This window comes from Callorhinchus milii, unplaced genomic scaffold (assembly GCF_018977255.1).
Source record: "Callorhinchus milii isolate IMCB2004 unplaced genomic scaffold, IMCB_Cmil_1.0 Scaffold18, whole genome shotgun sequence".
Classification (NCBI taxonomy): Eukaryota; Metazoa; Chordata; class Chondrichthyes; order Chimaeriformes; family Callorhinchidae; genus Callorhinchus; species Callorhinchus milii.
The window spans coordinates 6,130,640-6,148,726 of record NW_024704759.1 but is presented as its reverse complement, the minus strand read 5'-3'; the positions used below and the strand labels follow the sequence as shown (position 1 = coordinate 6,148,726).

Below are 18,087 nucleotides of genomic sequence, written 5' to 3'. Positions count from 1 at the left end.
TCTAACAGTAAGGAGGAACCCGATTGTTAAGTCAATTGGTGAATCGCTTTTCAAGGGGTAATAATTCCTTAAAAAATAATAATAGATTGGTCACTCAATTCACGACTGTTTGTGGGACAATGATAATCCTTGCATTTGATATAGCACTTTTCACATCTTCGAGACATCTCAAGGCGCTTCACAGAACATACTGTAAAGTGAATTGACTATATTTGTGGTTGAAACGCAGCAGCCAATTTGCACACAGTAGAGTCCCACAAACAGTCGTGGATTGAAGTGACCAATTCATTATTGTTTTTTTTTCTTGAGGGATTATTATCAGGCGTGTGGAGTAAGGAAACTCGCCTAAGGTTTCGCCCTGCCGAGAATCAAACTCAGGTCTCTCGCTTGCGAGGCAAGTGCTCTAACCAGTGAGATATAGGACTCCACAGTCCTATACAGAATATATGCAGTCAATTCATTTTACAATATATTCTGTGAAGCGCTTTGAAACATCTCGAAGACGTGATAAGGTGCTACACCAAATGCAAGGATTATTATTGCATTTATCAAAACAATCAAATGATTTTCACGTACACATTGCTGTGAGGATCTGAAGCCTAAGACTTCATTTTTGCTGTGAAATAATTATCTTTGGCTTTTCTTTTAGTTATGCAGTAAAACGCACATAATTCATATAAGTTGGAACCATAACATTTAATACTGTATGATTTATGCAGAGTCTGAGTTGGAGGCAAACTGTGTAAGTTGTGTAAGCTCCCCCCTTACACAATCCCTCCGTACCTCAAACGTGCAGAGATCTTCAGTTGCCTCAACTGGTGGGCTGATCTTCACATCTAATTCTCCACAGTCAGAGATTCAAACCCTTCCGGCCTGAAGGGCCTCGTGCTGACAATGCTTTATCCACAACGCCGTTTGCAGGAGTTGCTTGTGGATAATTTTTTAAATTCATGTCTGTCTTGTTTCTGGGCAAATAATATGACACTACCTGCAGCAGCAGAGGGCCACCAAGTCAGGAAGCAAAGCGACCATTGGAAGACTTGGACTTTGAACCGACGTTTTAATCTGATGTAATTATGTGTGTTCAATATGGAATATCATTGATCTGTGAATTCTGAGTAACTGCTGTTGACTTAAGATCAAATAAATGGGAATTGTTGATCTTGTACATTTTAGTGACTTCTGCATACAATGACAAACCATGCCATTGATGAGAGTAAATATCTCTCGGGATATGCGGCTGTTCTTGCTTTATTTGTTACGCAAATGTACTTCTACCTTCTCATAGCGCTTTACAGTAATCAAGTGTAATAACATAATATTTGCATTTGATATAGTGCCTTATCACATCTTTGAGGCATCTCAAACTGCTTCACAGAATATATTGTAAAGTGAATTGACTATAATTTGTGAGTGAAACGTGTCAGCCAATTGCACGCAGCAGGATTCCACAAACAGTCGTGGATTGAGTAACAAACTTTTTGTTTTTTGTTTGAGTAACAAACAAAAACTGTCGATAAGAGCATCTGAGATTCAGACAATTGCTCACCTCTTTCACCTTAATGGTCGGATTTACAAAACTTAAGTGATCAACACTTGGAAGAGGATGTTCTTTTGCCTGGAAAGCTACAAAGAGAACTCCACATCATCAACAAGCAAACTCTATAACTACTTCTACAGGATACAGTCATTTATCAGCGATCACAGCAATAGGTCAGCCCTGACAGTAGGCTTTATTCTGTAAGAACAACTCTGGAACAGTCTTCCTCTGGCTCTCTGCTTTGACCCCCCCACCCCAATCTTCAGGTCGCTCCCTGATTTCAAAACCTTGGGACGTCCATCCAACATGAAAGGCGCTTTACAAATGTAAGTTTGTTGTTGAAGAACTTTCTCTTCAACTGTGCCTACAGTCACCACCCTTTCCCTCTGGCTCAGGGTTATGCTGTCAAGCAGTCTGGGACACTACCCTGTGTGAGGGTCGTTATGTAAATGCAAGCTGTTGCTGTTACTGTACTTGGGGATCTGATGTTAAGCTTGCTTCATGATTTATGACAAAGTCATAAATAGCTGTCAATGCTCCTGACACCATCAATACTGCTCCCCAACACCATCCAATGTGCCTGAGGCTTCTCTCAATATCCTTTTTTTTTTCATTTTCAAAATCAAATCGGTTTCCACCACCCTTTCAGGCGATGCATTCCAGATCCGAACAACTTGTTGTGTCAAAAAAAAATTCCTCACCTCCCCTCTGTTTCTTTTAACAACTATTATAAATCAGTGTCCTCGGGTTACCAGCCCACCCGCCAGTGGAAATAGTTTCTCTTTGTTCACCCTATCCAATCCCGTCATAATTTTGAAAATACTATAATCCCGGCTTCTCTCGCCTCTCCTGATAGCTGAAGTCCCTCATTCCTGGTACCATCCTGGTCAATCTCCTTTTCACCCTCCCCAAGGCCTTGACATCCTTCCTAAAGTGTGGGGCCCAGAACTGAACACAATCTCTCGCTGAGGCCTAACCAGTTATAAAGGTTCATCATAACTTCCTGACTTTTGTATTCTGTGCCCCTATTTATAAAGCCTAGTATCTCGAATGCTTCTTTTTAACAGCTTTATCTCCCTGTCCTGCCACCTTCAAAGATTTACTTATATGAACCCTCAGGTCTCTCTGTTCCTTCACCCCCTTTAAGATTGTACCATCAGCTTATATTGCCTCCATATTAAACTTCATCTGCCACATGTCTGCCCATTTTACCAGTCTGTCTATGGCCATTTGCAGTCTGCTACTATCCTCCTCACTGTTTACTACTTTTCCCAGCTTGGCATCATCTGCAAACTTGGAAATTGTACTCTCTCTACCCAAGTCCAGGTCATTTATGTAGATCAAAAAGAGCAGTGGTCCCAATACCAACCCCTGGGGATCACTACAGCACACTTCCCTCCATTCAGAAAAACAACTGTTCACCACCATCTCTGCTTTCTGTCTCCCAGCCAGTACTGTATCCACGCTGCCACTGTCCCTTTAGTACCTTTTTGCCCACATAAAAAGTTGGTTACATTGACTGAGTGAGCAGTGTTACAGCCTTACCTGAACATGCCACAGTCCGGCTCAGATGCTTTAAATGCAGAGATTTCTTGGGCAATTTATGGTTGTGGTTTTGAAAGCAAATCGTATGCTTTATAAGCAGGAAGTTCAATGGAATTTTAGAGGAAGTGAAATTAAATATATGATAAAGTAACAATAACCATAAAAGGAGTGAATGTCCTTTAAGGGTTGTGGGTTGAAATTTCACTTGTCAGCAGCATACATCGTGCTGGACTTAAGAAGAAGCAGACAGGTTCTTTATCTCATACTGACTTGGAGTCCTGTAGTGCATTGGTTAGAGCATTCACCTTGCAAGTGAGAGGACCAGGGTTCGATTCCCGGGCAGAGCAACACTTGGGGATGAATCTGTATGAAGCATTCATAAAATGTGACAGCATTGAGACCATTTCCATGTATACCATATTACCTAATGTACATTGCTTAGTGGGGTATGCTGCTGGAGGTGTCCTCTGCACCTAATCAGTACAAACTAAGTCCACTCGGCCTGAGGACTCCTTAACTCCAGATAAACTGGTAACAGAGAGCACAAAGTGACAGGAATCCAGTGCTGACCACACCATTATCACGTGAGAGTTTTGCATCCGCTTTAAATGTTGACTTTAAGTTTAGTTCTGCAACGGAATCACTTTCAGGTTCTTCACTGGAGGTATTTGAACAACCCAGTGGAGGAAGTGAGAAATGGGAGGAACTCCAATGGAGTGCTGGAGGAGTGCTATATTATCAGAGTTGCTGTCCTTTGGATGAGATGTTAAACTGAGGCGTTAAACAAATGTAATCTTGTTGTTGTTTTCGAATGAGTCGGAGAGGTGTGTGGAGTAAGGAAATTTACCTTTCGCCACGCTCAGGAATCAAGCCCGGGTCCTCGCATTTGCGTGACTCACCACTACAATACTCCTCTCTCCAGTGTGGTGAAGAGCAACTAGATAAGATAGGAATCTTCAGCCTAGAAATATATGTCTCAGTGGGGATCTTGAAGAGGTTTACAAGATGTTAAACAGAATTGAAAAGGTATATTTTGATCATTACATTCAGATGCATCAATTTGTTGTTTGGTCATGTGTGTGCCAGACCCATGTGGAAACCCATTACCATGTTTGAGTGTTAAAACCAGACTGCGGAGAGTTCCAGATATGTATGTTTCTTGTTTGTGCGCACACAATCCTGGTAAAGCCGGGAGCCTTTGGGAAACAGAACTGTGTTTTTCTCTAAGCTCTGCCCTGGAAGCTGTGTGAAAATCACCTCGCCCAATGCTGTGTTTTTGTAAACAATTTACACAAACTCCTGTACCAATGTTCTTTATTTTCTCATCATGGTGAGTTACAGCAAATCTTCAAACAGAACAGCCAGGTCTCAGGATTCCCCATTCACACCGCAGGCTCAGCGCAAGCTTACTGAAAAAGTGTATATAACTGAAGCTCATTATCTCTTTATTCTCTTGTCTACTCTCTCGCTTTTTCCCCATAGAAACCACACAAAGATTAAGGTGCTGCAGGTGAGCTGGCAACACTTGTCCATGTTACAAGATCACACAAGAGGAGGTTTGGATCATTGTGTAATAAAAACTGAAAAAAGATTCAATCACAATCTTGCCTATGTTTTGCCAGCTTTCAGTGTAGAAGCAAATATTTCCTTCATCAGTGCCTTGGTTGTGGGCGCTATAATCAGGGCAGCACTGCCCAGCTCCAGCGAGTAAACCTTCTTCAACATCAGCTGGTTTATAAGGTGTATTTGATATCAGTTGCAATCATCAGAAATTTCTGTAAAAATTAAGAAGATTTATAGCACCGTATCACGTTCAACCATCTCAAAGCGCTTTACAGTAATCACATATAATAATATAACATTCGATATAGTGCCTTATCACGTCTTTGAGGCATCTCAAAACAGAATATATTGTAAAGTGAATTGACTGTATATTTTGTGAGCGAAACACATCAGTCAATTGCACACAGCAGTGTCGTGGATTGAGTGAATCCTCAAATCATTATTTTTTTTAAAAAAAGGAGGTATTATTACCTCGGAAAGCGATATACAACATGATACATGATTGCATTTATAGAGCGCCTTTCACGTCGGGAGGACGTCCCAACCAATCAACTAACAACCGGGTTTCCACTCCTAAGTGAACAGAGGCATGTGGAGTACGGAATCCTGCCGAAGGTTTGCCCCAGCGGTGATTAACCACTCCCTAGTGACTGGTGTTAAGTTGAACCCTAAGGCAGCCACGCCAAATGGGCTTTGTGGCTGACAGATCCTTCCTTTGGCCCTGGGCTGTAGGCAAAAACTCTCAGCGCAAGTGCAACTCCCAACTCTCAACCACCCCAGCCTTGTCCAGTGGGAGGATGACAGAGAATAACAAACACAAACCGTGCATAAGAGCATCTGAGATCAGACAATTACTCACCTCTTTCACCTTAATGGTCGGATTTACAAAACTTAATTGATCCACACTTGGAAGAGGATATCCTTTCGCCAGGAAAGCTACAAAGAGAACTCCGCATCATCAACAAGCAAACTCTACAGCTACCTCTACAGGATACATAAATTTATCAGTGATCATAGCAATAGGTCAGCCCTGACAGTAGCTCTATTTTGTAAGAACAACTCTGGATCAGTCTTCCTCTGGCTCTCTGCTTTGACCCCCGCTTCCCCATCTGCAGGTCGCTTCCGAAGACCTTCTTCTTCAACCGTGCCTACGATCACCTCCCCTCCCCCCCACCCCACCCCCCCCTCCAGCCCCTCCGCTCAGTGTTGTGCTCTATTACCGTCAAGCAGTCTGGGACTCTACCCTATGTGAGGGGTACTATGTAAATGCAAGTTATTGCTGTTGTTACCGTACTTTGGGAGGAATGCACTGTTTGAAGGGGAATAGCTGTCAATGCTCCTGACACCATTAATGCTGCTCCCCCAACACCATCCAACACGCCTGAGGCTTCTCTCAATATCCTTTTTTGGTTACTTACCATTGATTTTCGGTAACACTATTATTTTGGTTACAACGTTTAACATTCCCTGCAGGGTTGATGTCTAAAAGAATAGAGAATATGTTTATAGTAAACAGTGTCTGGACTGTGATTCTATGATTCTAGGAAATGCTATTCAGTCCTCGCTCTCACCTCAAAGGGGCCGATGTCAGAATGTTCCAGTGACAAGCCCAATCTGCAGAACGGAGAGTAAAATATGAGGACAACCTTGTGCAACAAGAGTAACGAAGCAACAGCAGAGACTGAGGGTGGTGTTACCTGTACTGAGGGCTGTGTGCATCACCCAACAACAACAATAAAACTACATTTGTATAGCGCCATTTACATCGGGAGGACATCCCAAGGCGCTGGACAGACAGAGTTACGGATCCGAGCTGGGGGTCTGGGTCGGGGAGGGTGGAGGGCGGCGGAGGACGCAGACAGATCGAAAGCACGGTCGAAGAGAAGGGTCTTGAGGTGGGTCTTGAAGGTGGCATGGGAGGGGGTGAGATGGAGGGATGAATTCCAGATGGTGGGGGCAGAGTGGCGGAAAGCCCGCCTGCCAAAGGTGGGACGAGCAACGCGGGGGTTGTGAAGCAGGCCGGAGCCCGCTGAGCGGAAGGAGCCAACAGGGTGGTAGGGGATTAGGAGGTCAGAGAGGTAGTGGGGAGCAAGACCGTAGAGGGCTTTGAAAGTGAGGACCAGGATCTTGAACTGTATCCTCTGTGTGATGGGAAACCAATGGAGTTGGGCGAGGATGGGGGTGATAGGGTCGCGGAGCCTAGATGGAAAAATGACATTCTGTCCATCTGCGACCAGGGCTCCCACTGCCTCCTCGTCCTCCTTGACCTCTCTGCTGCTTTCGACACCGTCAACCAATCTATCCTCATCCTCCGCCTCTCCTCTCACCTCAACCTCCACGGCGCTGTCCTTGATCGGTTCAGATTGTCCCTCTCACACCGCCTGCACTTAATCTCCTCCAACGGCTTCTCCTCTAGCCCCCGGATCGTCTCGTGCGGCATTCCTCAGGGCTCTGTCCTTGGTCCCCACCTTTTCAACATCTATATGCTCCCCCTTGGTAACATCATCCACAGATATGGGATCAACTTCCACATATTTGCAGATCACACCCAACTGTATCTCTCTGCCTCCATCCTTGACTCCAGGATCACTGCTGTGCTGACAGATTGACAGATCATCCAGAACTCTGCAGCCCGTGTCCTCTCACGCATCCTATCGCCCCCATCCTTGCCCAACTCCACTGGCTTCCCATCACACAGAGGATACAGTTCAAGATCCTGGTCCTCACCTGGTCCTCACCTTCCATGGTCTTGCTTCCCCCTACCTCTCCGACCTCCTAACCCCCTAACATCCTGTTCGCTCCCTCCGCTCAGCGGGCTCTGGCCTGCTTCACATCCCCCAACTTGCTCGCCCCACTATCGGTAGGCGGGCCTTCTGCCACTCTGCCCCAACCCTCTAGAACTCTATCCCGCAGTCCCTCCACCTCACCCTCGCCACCCACCACAAGACCCTCTTCTTCGACCGTGCTTTTGATCTCCCTGCAATCTCCCCTCCCCCACCCCAATGCTCAACTCGGGTTTGTAACACTATCTGTCCAGCGCCTTGGGATGTCCTCCCTATGTGAAAGGCGCTATATATATGTAATTTTGCTGTTGTTGTTGTAGTATTGCGGGAGAGGACACGGGCTGCAGAGTTCTGGATTATCTGCAGCCTGTGGAGGGAGGAGTTGGGGAGGCCGACAAGCAGGGGCCAGTGAGATACTCAGTCACAAGGACCAGGGCAGCTCTGATTGCTAAATACGGTCGCCCAAAACAGTATGTGTATAACGCCTTTCACTTCGGGAGGACGTCCCAAGGCGCTGCACAGTCAAGGATATGCACTGAGCTGGTGGTTCGGATTAGCAGGGGTGGAGAGCAGGAATCGGGGTGGGGCAGAGTAGGAGTGTGATCAAAGGCATGGTCGAAGAGGAGGTTCTTGAGATGGGACTTGAAGGAAGGAAGGGAGAGGTTGAGGGAAATTAATTGTAGGATGGAGTTCCAAAAGGGTGAAAACAGCGCCTTGGGACGTCCTCCTGACGTGAAAGGCGCTTTATAAATGGAATCTTGTTGTTGTTGAAAAAACAAGCATATATTTATCCACTGAAGCCGTTAATGAATCTAATTGCCTCTGTGTCAATACTATTAAGTGGCACTGGTGGGGGCGGGGGGGCATGGATATAGTAGAACAATAATAAAGTGTGGAGTTTACCTGTTAATTACCAGTGATCCTGTCAATTTATCCCCAGACAAAGATGGCGTGGCAGACACGCTGACATCCTGCAGAAAAGTGAAAACATCTCCTAATGTTTCATGGTCAGTGTTGCTGTGGAGTGTGTGACTGGACACTGTTACAGTGTGCTGTGGAGTGTGAGATCTGTCAGTTACTTACAAGATTCAGGACAAACAGAGGAGCCAATGAGGAGTTTGGTAGGATTGCAAATGTATCAGCAGCTCCGGTCATTGCAATGGTGATGTTGTCTGAGGTCATCGTCAGAGCAGGTTGTTTGAGGCTGTGGATCTTCATGAGCATCAGCATCTCAGGATAGAGTTTCTTCAACTGGGGCAGGGATTCACAGCATTAAAATCAGCTCCTTCTGCGCTCACAGATTGTTAGTGTCGGGTAGAAGAGTATGGAAGAAGAACTTACCTGAGGTATAAAGCCACCAAAAGTTGATGTGTTTAATCTGATGGGAGATGATTTAGGAATCTGGAGGGAACAAAACAATAATAAAGAAATGTGGTACCATGTTCAGTGCAATGCAATGCCCGAACATTTACAAAACAAGACTATTAATTGAGCAGTGCTGTGTACGGGCTGGGGAGGGGGGGGTGAAGAAATGTCCATCTGCTTCTGTGGTCACAGAATTATTTGTCCTTTCCGTCTCTGTCCAGAAAACTCACCCCGTGAGAATACACAGTGTAACATGACCCACAACATGGCAGACCAAGGCCCTGAGACTGATCAAACATGAGATCATTGAGCAGGAACCCAATGCCCTGGCTACAAACTCAGACAAACTGTTGTAGCTCCACCTAAATGAGTCTGTACGTACCATACTGTCAGTGATGTTTATCTGCAAGGCTCCAGCTCTGTGATACACAAACGCAGCTGAATTGAAAAAGAATTCGGACACAGCCAGGTACATCATGTGGTTTGTTTGTTCGGGGAAGCTGAGTGGGCCTGCGGTGAAGGGAGGCTCCTGATGCCGTCCAATGTTATAGAATTCACCCTGGGGAGACCGATTGAAAACTTCAGCCCTCATAACCATACAGCAAATCTCACACAAGTCGTATCAGTTGGGACTTTACATTTAATATGACTAATGCAAAGTATGAGTTGTGTCAAACTTGCAAAGAATATAAACTCTTGAACTAGATTTGGGCAGATGTATGATTTATACAGATCAGACTCTGCGAGTTTTACTGTGTTAACAAAAATACATAATAATAACACACAAATAATACACAACTCTGTGAAGCACTTTGGGACATCCTCCCAATGTGAAAGGAGTTATATCAAAAACAAGGAATATTATCATTACTAAAATAAAAGTCCTTCAAGCTGTGAGTGCAATTAGACACGGCAGCAAATAAGCAAATGGAATTCTAGATTTCACATGTGGGTTACATGTTGAGGTGAGGAGGTAACGTTCACTTTGCACAAGGCATCGATTAGGCCACAGTTGGTCTATTGCAATCAGTTTTGGGATCTCATTTACAGAAAGGGAGGGTTCTATTTGGCAGCCTCCTCACCCACACAGAATCACATCTGGAATCAGTCAATACCTTAAAGTCCAGGTCCATGAAGGTTTCTGTGATTACAGGAGGATTAACCAGGAAGTAATCAATCTCAGCAATTTTATCCACATTGGCAGTGACTGAAAATATAGAGGGAAAAGGGTCATGTTCATCGTGGAGTCCCATAGCGTAGTGGTTAGCATGCTCGCCGCGCGAGAGGTGTTCAATTCCTGGGCGGGTTAAAGCCTCTGGCAAGTTTCCTTATTCCACACGCCTCTGTTTACCTAGCAGTAAGCAGTCGATTGTCGGATTGCTTTCCGGGGATAATAATCGCTACCCTTCCCCCAAAACATCACAATTTGGTTACACACACCTTGACCGTTTCTGGGACACTGATGTGCGTAACTGGCTGCAGTCTTTCGCTCACAAAATACACAGCCAATCCACCCTACACAGTCCACAATATACCCTGTTTGAGATGTCTCAATGACATAAGGCTCCATATCAAATGTAAGGATTATTAATCTTCAATTTGAAAATGTTTTAACCTACCTTTCAGTCTTTGCAGTTTCAGCTCAAGGCTATTGATTGCCTCTGACACTTTTGGACAAATCTGTGGCAAAAACATTGATGAAAACCAATCAAGCCAGCAGCAGTACCTTGGGTTTAGAGTGTGTGAATTCCACTAATGTGGGCTCAGACTTGCTAATAAATGTTACAGGAGAGTTAGTGCCAGTGAATGTGAGCAGACTTACCTCCCGAACAAGGGCAGAATGAATGGGTTTCTCCAGGGAACTGCGGAACAGGTTGTAGAGCCAGCTGCAAACAATAAATAACAATTCAATTTGGTAAAATGTAGTCAAAAATCACAAGACGAAATCTTGCATGAGGGTCTTAGAAATCAATGAAGTCAAAATCTCTCCTAAATGTATGGCCCAAATCAACTGCTCCCACAGGTAGTGATTGTGCTGGACCTAAATCCAATACACAACAACAACTTGCATTAATATAGCGCCCTTCAGAGTCTCTGAGCTCTTAACACAGGCGGATCCTGATTCCAAACTGTGGGGAGGAAGGAGGTGACTGTGAGCTTCTGTTTATTTCATGAGTTTTATTGCTTTTTTTTAAAATACTTTGAATTTTAGGATGGAGGACTTGGGACGCCTTGGCAAATCTCCCAGGTCTAATGCACCACTCAACTACATAATAGTTTAATGAAACTATGTTAAAAATGAAAGAAAAATCACCCTAAACACCCTTAAATTCACTTTCTTCTCCACGGTTTTGCAGTTGTTTGACCTCTCTCGCATCTCTTCATTAATTCTCTCCTTTACCTCTCGTCGTGCAAGTCAAAACCCGAACAGGAAGGATGGTCCCAACTGGATAAGCAGTGGGAAAGCTCGCCAGACAGCACTCTTAATAGCAAGTTATGCGGTTTTAGCTGGTTAGACTCCAGCAGTTACCCCAACGCACACTCTGGGGTCCCCAAGCTTTGGCTCTTGCCGACCTGTGCCTGGTACTTTCTGGAATTAGGTAAGCAGGGTGCATGCCTCCAGCGAGAGAATGTGCATTCTATTCTAATAAACATCTCTGGGATTTCCATGTGCAGGTGGGATGCATGGAATTCTCAGCTTGGTTTGGATACCCATAAGAATGGTGATGGGTTTCCCGTCTGACCAAAAAAATCTCTCAGCAGGCACTGGAGAAGGTGCAAAGGAGATTGACCAGCATGGTACCAGGAATGAGGGACTTCAGTTATCAGGAGAGGCGAGAGAAACCGGGATTATTCTCCTTGGAACAGAGAAGGTTAAGAGGAGACTTAATGGAAGTTTTCAAAATTATGAAGGATTTGATAGGGTAAACAAGGAGAAACTATTTCCACTGGCGGGTCGGTCAGTAACCCGAGGGCACAGATTTAAAACAGTTGTTAAAAAGAAACAAAGGGGAGGTGAGGGGAACATTTTTTAAATAGCGAGTTGTTCGGATCTGGAATGCATTGCCTAAAAGGGTGATGGAAGCCAATTCGATAACAACGTTTAAGAGAGAAGTAGATAGATATTTGGGAAGGACAAGTTTGCAGGGCCATAGGGAGAGAGCGGGGGAGTGGGATTGATTTGGATAGCTCTTTTTAAAGAGCCGGCGAGAAACGATGGGCCGAATGGCCTCCTTGTGTGCTGTATAATTCTATGATTCTATGATGATTGCTGAATGGGCTAAATGCTGGCAGTGCTGCTCTCCTGACAGACTGAGCTCAGGGATTCTCTATTATGTGAAATTATTGCTCTCTGCGGATGTGTTTGGTTACCTCGCGCCTCCATGCAATTTGAGTCTCAGGCTTCCAACATTGGAGCTGCAGCCCATGCTCTTTACTGCAGGACGTCCGGTCTGATCAGTGCTCATCCCGATCAGCGCTGAAACCGAGAAGCCGTTCACTGATACATCAAAGGAGCCGCTGTCTCTTCTGTGGAAAAATCACAATGACACACCAGTCACAGGTGGAGAGGTACACGTAGAGCATTTGGTACAGCATCTTATCACGTTGTTGAAATGTCTCAAACCACTTGACAGAATATACTGTAAAGTGTATTGAGTGTGTATTTTGTGGGTGAAACGCAGCAGCCAATTGTGCTCAGCAAGTAAACAGGTGTGTGGAGTAAGGGAACTTGCCTAAGGTTTCACCCCACCCGGGAATTGAACCCAGGTCCTCTCCATTGCGAGGCGAGTGCATTAACCACGATGCTACGAGACTCCAATGATTCTAGATCAGACCAGACTGATACATTCCAGCGCTAACTGTGGGCACCACCATGTGAGAATTCTTGTCTTAAGAGAGAAGTAGATAGATATGTGGGCAGGAAATTAAAAAAAAGTTAACCAGAAAATTGACCCACCACTCTCTACTTACCCAAGTGAATATTTCACCCTCCAGTTGCCGTGAATGGCTATGTTAGTATTGTCGAGGGAGAGTTTCATGCCAGTTCCGGGGGAGAACGCCACTGTAGACTGGGCTATGCTAAAAGCCTGAATACGAATCCTGCGTGGAAACAGACAGCGTCAAGTTACACTGTGAACCAGGCCGCCTGATTCCAGATCAACCTGAGTGGATAATTTGTCTCCAGCTGACGAACAATCATGCCATAATAATAATCTTTGCATTTGATATAACCCCTTATCAATTCTTTGAGACGTCTCAAAGCACTTCACAGAATATACTGTAAAGTTAATTGACTGCAACTCTTTGTGTGGGCGAAAAACGGCAGCCAATTGCGTACAGCAATGTCCCACAAACAGTCATGGATTGAGTGACCAAATTATTATTATTTTTTTTAAAAGGGATTATTACCCCTGGAAAACCGATCTGCCTATCACTAACAAACAGGTTCCTAGTTACTGCTGCGAGGTAAACAGAGGCATCTGGAGTAAGGAAACTTGCCGAAGGTTTCATCCCACCCATGAATCACTTGTGAGCCGAGCGGTCTAACCAATATATAAAGGACTCTACCATCTGCCATTTGATGGTAAATCCTGCAGTTCAACAACAAGAATTAGCACTTATCCATCTTAATAATAATAATAATATAATAATCCTTGCATTTGATATAGCGCTTTTCACGTCGGGAGGACGTCCCAAAGCGCTTCACAGAACACACTGTAAAGTGAATTGACTGTATATTTGTGGGCGAACGCGGCAGCCAATTGCGCACAGCAATGTCCCACAAACAGTCGTAGATTGAAAATGACCAATTTATTATTGTTTTTGGTTTTAGAGGGATTATTATTAGGCTCTGTGTGGAGTAAGGAAACTTGCCCAAGGTTTCGCCCTCTGCCTGGAATTGAACTCAGGTCTCTCGCTTGCAAAGCGAGTGCTCTAACCACTGAGCTACAGGACTCCACAGGACTCCACATCTTTCACACAGTCTGAGCGGACTGGGAAAGAGATCGGTCTGTAAGGTTGCAGGAGATCGCAAATGCAGAAAGCTCCAAACGAAGATAGTAATAATAATAATAATAATCGTTGCATTTGATACAGCAGAGAAATGTCCCACAAAACAGCCATGAAATGATCAATTTTATCTGGAGGACTGGCAGCCAGGATACTGAGAGAAACTAATTCTTTACCAAGTTACTTGGATTTTTTTTTCCTATTTAAACTTAGATTTAGGGCTTCCGTTCCACACTTTTAAGTTTCTTCTTATTTCTAGGGGATCTACACATTCTCCCCTAATCCTTGCCCTGTCTTGCCCCCTCTTCAGGTCGGGCTTGAAGACCTTCCTGTTCGGTCGTCCTTACAGTCACTTCCTCCCGGCTTGGCGTCACTCACCCTGATATTTGATAGTGCACTTTGCCGATCACAGACACGTGTGTGCTGCCGCTTACATCTGGGATGTTAATCTTCTTCAGTTCCTCTTGCAACACCTGCATTCCAACTTGACGCCCTAGAATGAAAGCCACACATTGAAACATTGCAGCGCTCCCAGGGCACCAAAGCATCCATTGAGCAACAGCGCCTTGAGACATCCGCGTTAACTAAGGATTGTATTGTATTGCACCAAACAGAAGGTCTCAGGTTGTGCTGGGTTCATGATCACTGACTCTCAGTTAGGGAAAGGAAAATAAGCAAGGGATCTCACTCCTCATCCCTAACCAGAGATTGTCTACTGGAAGTGACTCTTGCTGTGTCCTGTTCTGTCTTCCTCCACCTCTGCAACATCACCTGGCTCCATCACTGCCTCTCCCCTCAGTCCGCTGAGACCCTCATATTCATAATAATAATCTGTCTGGTTGAAGGTCAGATTGTTTGAAGGTTTCTTTGCGTCTTTGCAGCTCGCAATCAATGTCTGGAATAGCGCACCACCCACCTGGGAATAATTCATCCACGCATTCATCACCATGCTCGACTATGCTAATTCCCTGCTTGTCGGACTTACAACTCTTCCGTTCAAAAACTGCAGATTATTTAGAATACTGCAGCTTATGTCCTCTCCCACACCAAGCTCCATGACCCTATCACCCCCATCCTCACAAGAGGATGAGGGGGGAAAACTGGAGAGGACGCACCACATAAAAGATCCCACCTTCCTGTTAGACGTAAACACACTTACCATAGTCCAAGGCCTGTTGTGTGACTCTGGCTTTCAGTGCTGGGTTTGTGCAAATGGTGTGGGATGAGAGGAACAGAAGAACGACTGTCACTATCCAGACCATCTTTATCAGGCTGTCCACCTCGCTGTGTGTGTGGGGGGGTTCTGCTATTGGAGAGAGAGGTTAGTCAATGCCAAGACACTGGTTAGACCAATAAACGTTAGTTCCAGTTTTAGTCATGATCAGTTGAGGTCACACAACACCTCACTTGAAGGAAATGTGCTGCTCCCTCAGTACTGCACTGAAATAAACAATGAGATCAAATTGAGAGCCTGCAGTGCTAGAAGTACTACCAATTGAGTGGCACGCAGAAACCTGAACCATTAGTAGCGCTCCCAGCTTAGGTGCCCAGCCAATAGACAGGAACAAGTGATCTCTCCAATGTATAAAATCCTACTCTTGCGTCTGACCATGATGGAATAATAATAATAATAGTAATAATCCTTGCACTTGATATAGCGCCTTATCACGTCATTGAGATGTCTCAAAACACTTCACAGGATAGACTGTAAAGTGAATTCACTGGTGTATTTTGTGGGCGAAACTCTATAGTCCATGGAGTCTGCAGAGGTAAAGACAAATTAACGTAAAGGGGAGGTCAGGAATAATGACTTTACACAAAACATGATTGGAATGTAATTTTCTTGGCCACAAATCGCTATTGTCATAGAGCTCACCAATCCATTCAAAAGGGAATTAGTTACCTGCTTGATGAGGAGGAATACTTTTGGAGGAGGTGGGGAGGCAAGCAGGAAAATAGTTTAGGGTCTCAGTTGGGGAAGTTCACTGTAGACCTGATGGGTGAATCTCTGTGCTGCAATGCTCCAAGGTACTAGGGAGCTCAGGGCATTTTAGGAAGTATTAAAAGTTATATTTTATCATGTCACTCATTTCATTACTAGAGATACTTACAACAGACTTATAACAGAAGTGATACTTTACCCAAAATGAGGAACAGTGAAAGATTGAGAGCTTGGCTTCAACTGACCCGAGGGACTGTTGGCCAAGATGTAAAATAATAATAATAATTCTTTCATTTGATAGAGCACCTTATAACATCAGAAGGACATTTCAAAGTACTGTGAAATGGAGTGACTGTATTTACAGGCAAACATGGCAACCAGTTACTCACAGCAATGTCCCACAAACATCTATTTTATTTGGGGGATTTGTCAGCCGGGACACCGGGAGAGAGAAACTCCCTTCTCTTTTTCAATAGTGTCATGGGATCTTTAACATCTACCTGAACAGGCAGACGGGACCCAAGTTTAACGTATCAACCCAAGAACAGCGCCTCCGACAATGCAACACACCCCCAGCACCAAATTGGAGTGTCAGCTTAGACTACTACTCTGAACAGACCAGTGAGCGCTGAATAAAAAGGCTATATAAAAAGTCTGATATTTTTAACCTCATGAAAAAAAAAGCTGCGATTGAAATCAGACATCAAGAGACAGAACGTTAGAGGTCAGAAATCTGCTCTGTGTTTTAGAATAATTTAATCCTTCCAATTGATATGACACCTTATTCCGCCTTTAGATGTCTGAAAGAGCTTCACAGAATATAACGTAAAGTTACTCGGGCGAAACCTGGCAACCAATTGTGCCCAGCAGTGTCCCACAAACAGTCGTGGATTAAGTGACCACATTTTTTTATAAGGGATTATTACCCCTTTATAACAATACAGTAAAACTCACCAAAGTCTGATCTGTGTAAATCATATAATCGCTTAAATTGTACATTGCCCCATTCAAGCTGAGCTGATTCTATGGGCAGATTGCGAGGCCTAAAACTATTCCTACTGCTCTGTGTCTGAGATTTACATAAACAAACCCAGTACCTGATGATCCCTCTCTCTGACCCAACCAAACAGCCGTAACTCACATCAAACTCCTTCCTCAATAAGACATATCGGCCCCAGGTTTATTAATGCCCGGCCTCGCTCTCAAACCACGTGACTTAATGATATTGGCCACAGCTTTGATCCCTGGACCCGAGGACCACTGGTCAGGACAGTGGAGAGGAAGTTTGATCTCTTATCTATCCCTTCAAAAAAACAATAATAATGTGGTCACTAGATCTAGAACTGTGACTGGGAAACTACTGTGTGCAATTTGTTGGCATTTTTCGCCCACAAAAAANGTTGGTTATATTGACTGAGTGAGCAGTGTACAGCCTTACCTGAACGTGCCACAGTCCGGTTTCGGCTCAGATGCTTTAAATGCAGAGATTTCTTGGGCGATTACGCTTCTAGTTTTGAAAGCAAATCATATGCTTTATAAGCAGGAAGTGCAATGGAAATTTAGAGGAAGTGAAATGAAATACATAGAATCATACAATGTTACGGGACAGAAGGAGGCCATTCGGCCCATCGAGTCTGTGCGGCTCTTTGACAGAGCAACTGACTTTTATTAACCCCACACACCAGCTTTCTCCCCATAACCCTGCAAACCTTCCAGATACCACCATCTCTGCTTTCTGTCTCCCAGCCAGTACTGTATCCACGCTGCCACTGTCCCTTTAGTACCTTTTTGCCCACATAAAAAGTTGGTTACATTGAATGAGTGAGCAGTGTTACAGCCTTACCTGAACATGCCACAGTCCGGCTCAGATGCTTTAAATGCAGAGATTTCTTGGGCGATTTATGCTTGTAGTTTTAAAAGCAAATCGTATGCTTTATAAGCAGGAAGTTCAATGGAATTTTAGAGGAAGTGAAATTAAATATATGATAAAGTAACAATAACCATAAAAGGAGTGAATGTCCTTTAAGGGTTGTGGGTTGAAATTTCACTTGTCAGCAGCATACATCGTGCTGGACTTAAGAAGAAGCAGACAGGTTCTTTATCTCATACTGACTTGGAGTCCTGTAGTGCATTGGTTAGAGCATTCACCTTGCAAGTGAGAGGACCAGGGTTCGATTCCCGGGCAGAACGACACTTGGGGATGAATCTGTATGAAGCATTCATAAAATGTGACAGCATTGAGACCATTTCCATGTATACCATATTACCTAATGTACATTGCTTAGTGGGGTATGCTGCTGGAGCTGTCCTCTGCACCTAATCAGTACAAACTAAGTCCA

The 18,087-nt window shown here is 44.4% G+C and overlaps 1 protein-coding gene across 4 annotated transcripts; it reads right to left on the bottom strand.

The window, feature by feature from the left end:
• Nucleotides 1-4,263: 4,263 nt before the first annotated feature.
• LOC103191490 (bactericidal permeability-increasing protein-like) lies at nt 4,264-17,689 on the bottom strand. 4 transcript variants are annotated; one of them, XM_007912490.2, is made up of 17 exons: nt 17,592-17,657; nt 17,187-17,255; nt 14,966-15,112; nt 14,185-14,299; nt 12,769-12,897; nt 12,169-12,324; nt 10,619-10,682; nt 10,416-10,476; nt 9,912-10,003; nt 9,179-9,355; nt 8,773-8,832; nt 8,515-8,682; nt 8,335-8,402; nt 6,220-6,262; nt 6,067-6,130; nt 5,508-5,584; nt 4,265-4,860 (listed from the first exon to the last, which is right to left on the bottom strand). In XM_007912490.2, the coding sequence occupies exons 3-17, from the start codon at nt 15,066-15,068 to the stop codon at nt 4,819-4,821; spliced, it is 1,419 nt and encodes a 472-aa protein (XP_007910681.1). In that variant the 5' UTR covers nt 15,069-15,112; nt 17,187-17,255; nt 17,592-17,657; the 3' UTR covers nt 4,265-4,818.
• Nucleotides 17,690-18,087: the final 398 nt, after the last annotated feature.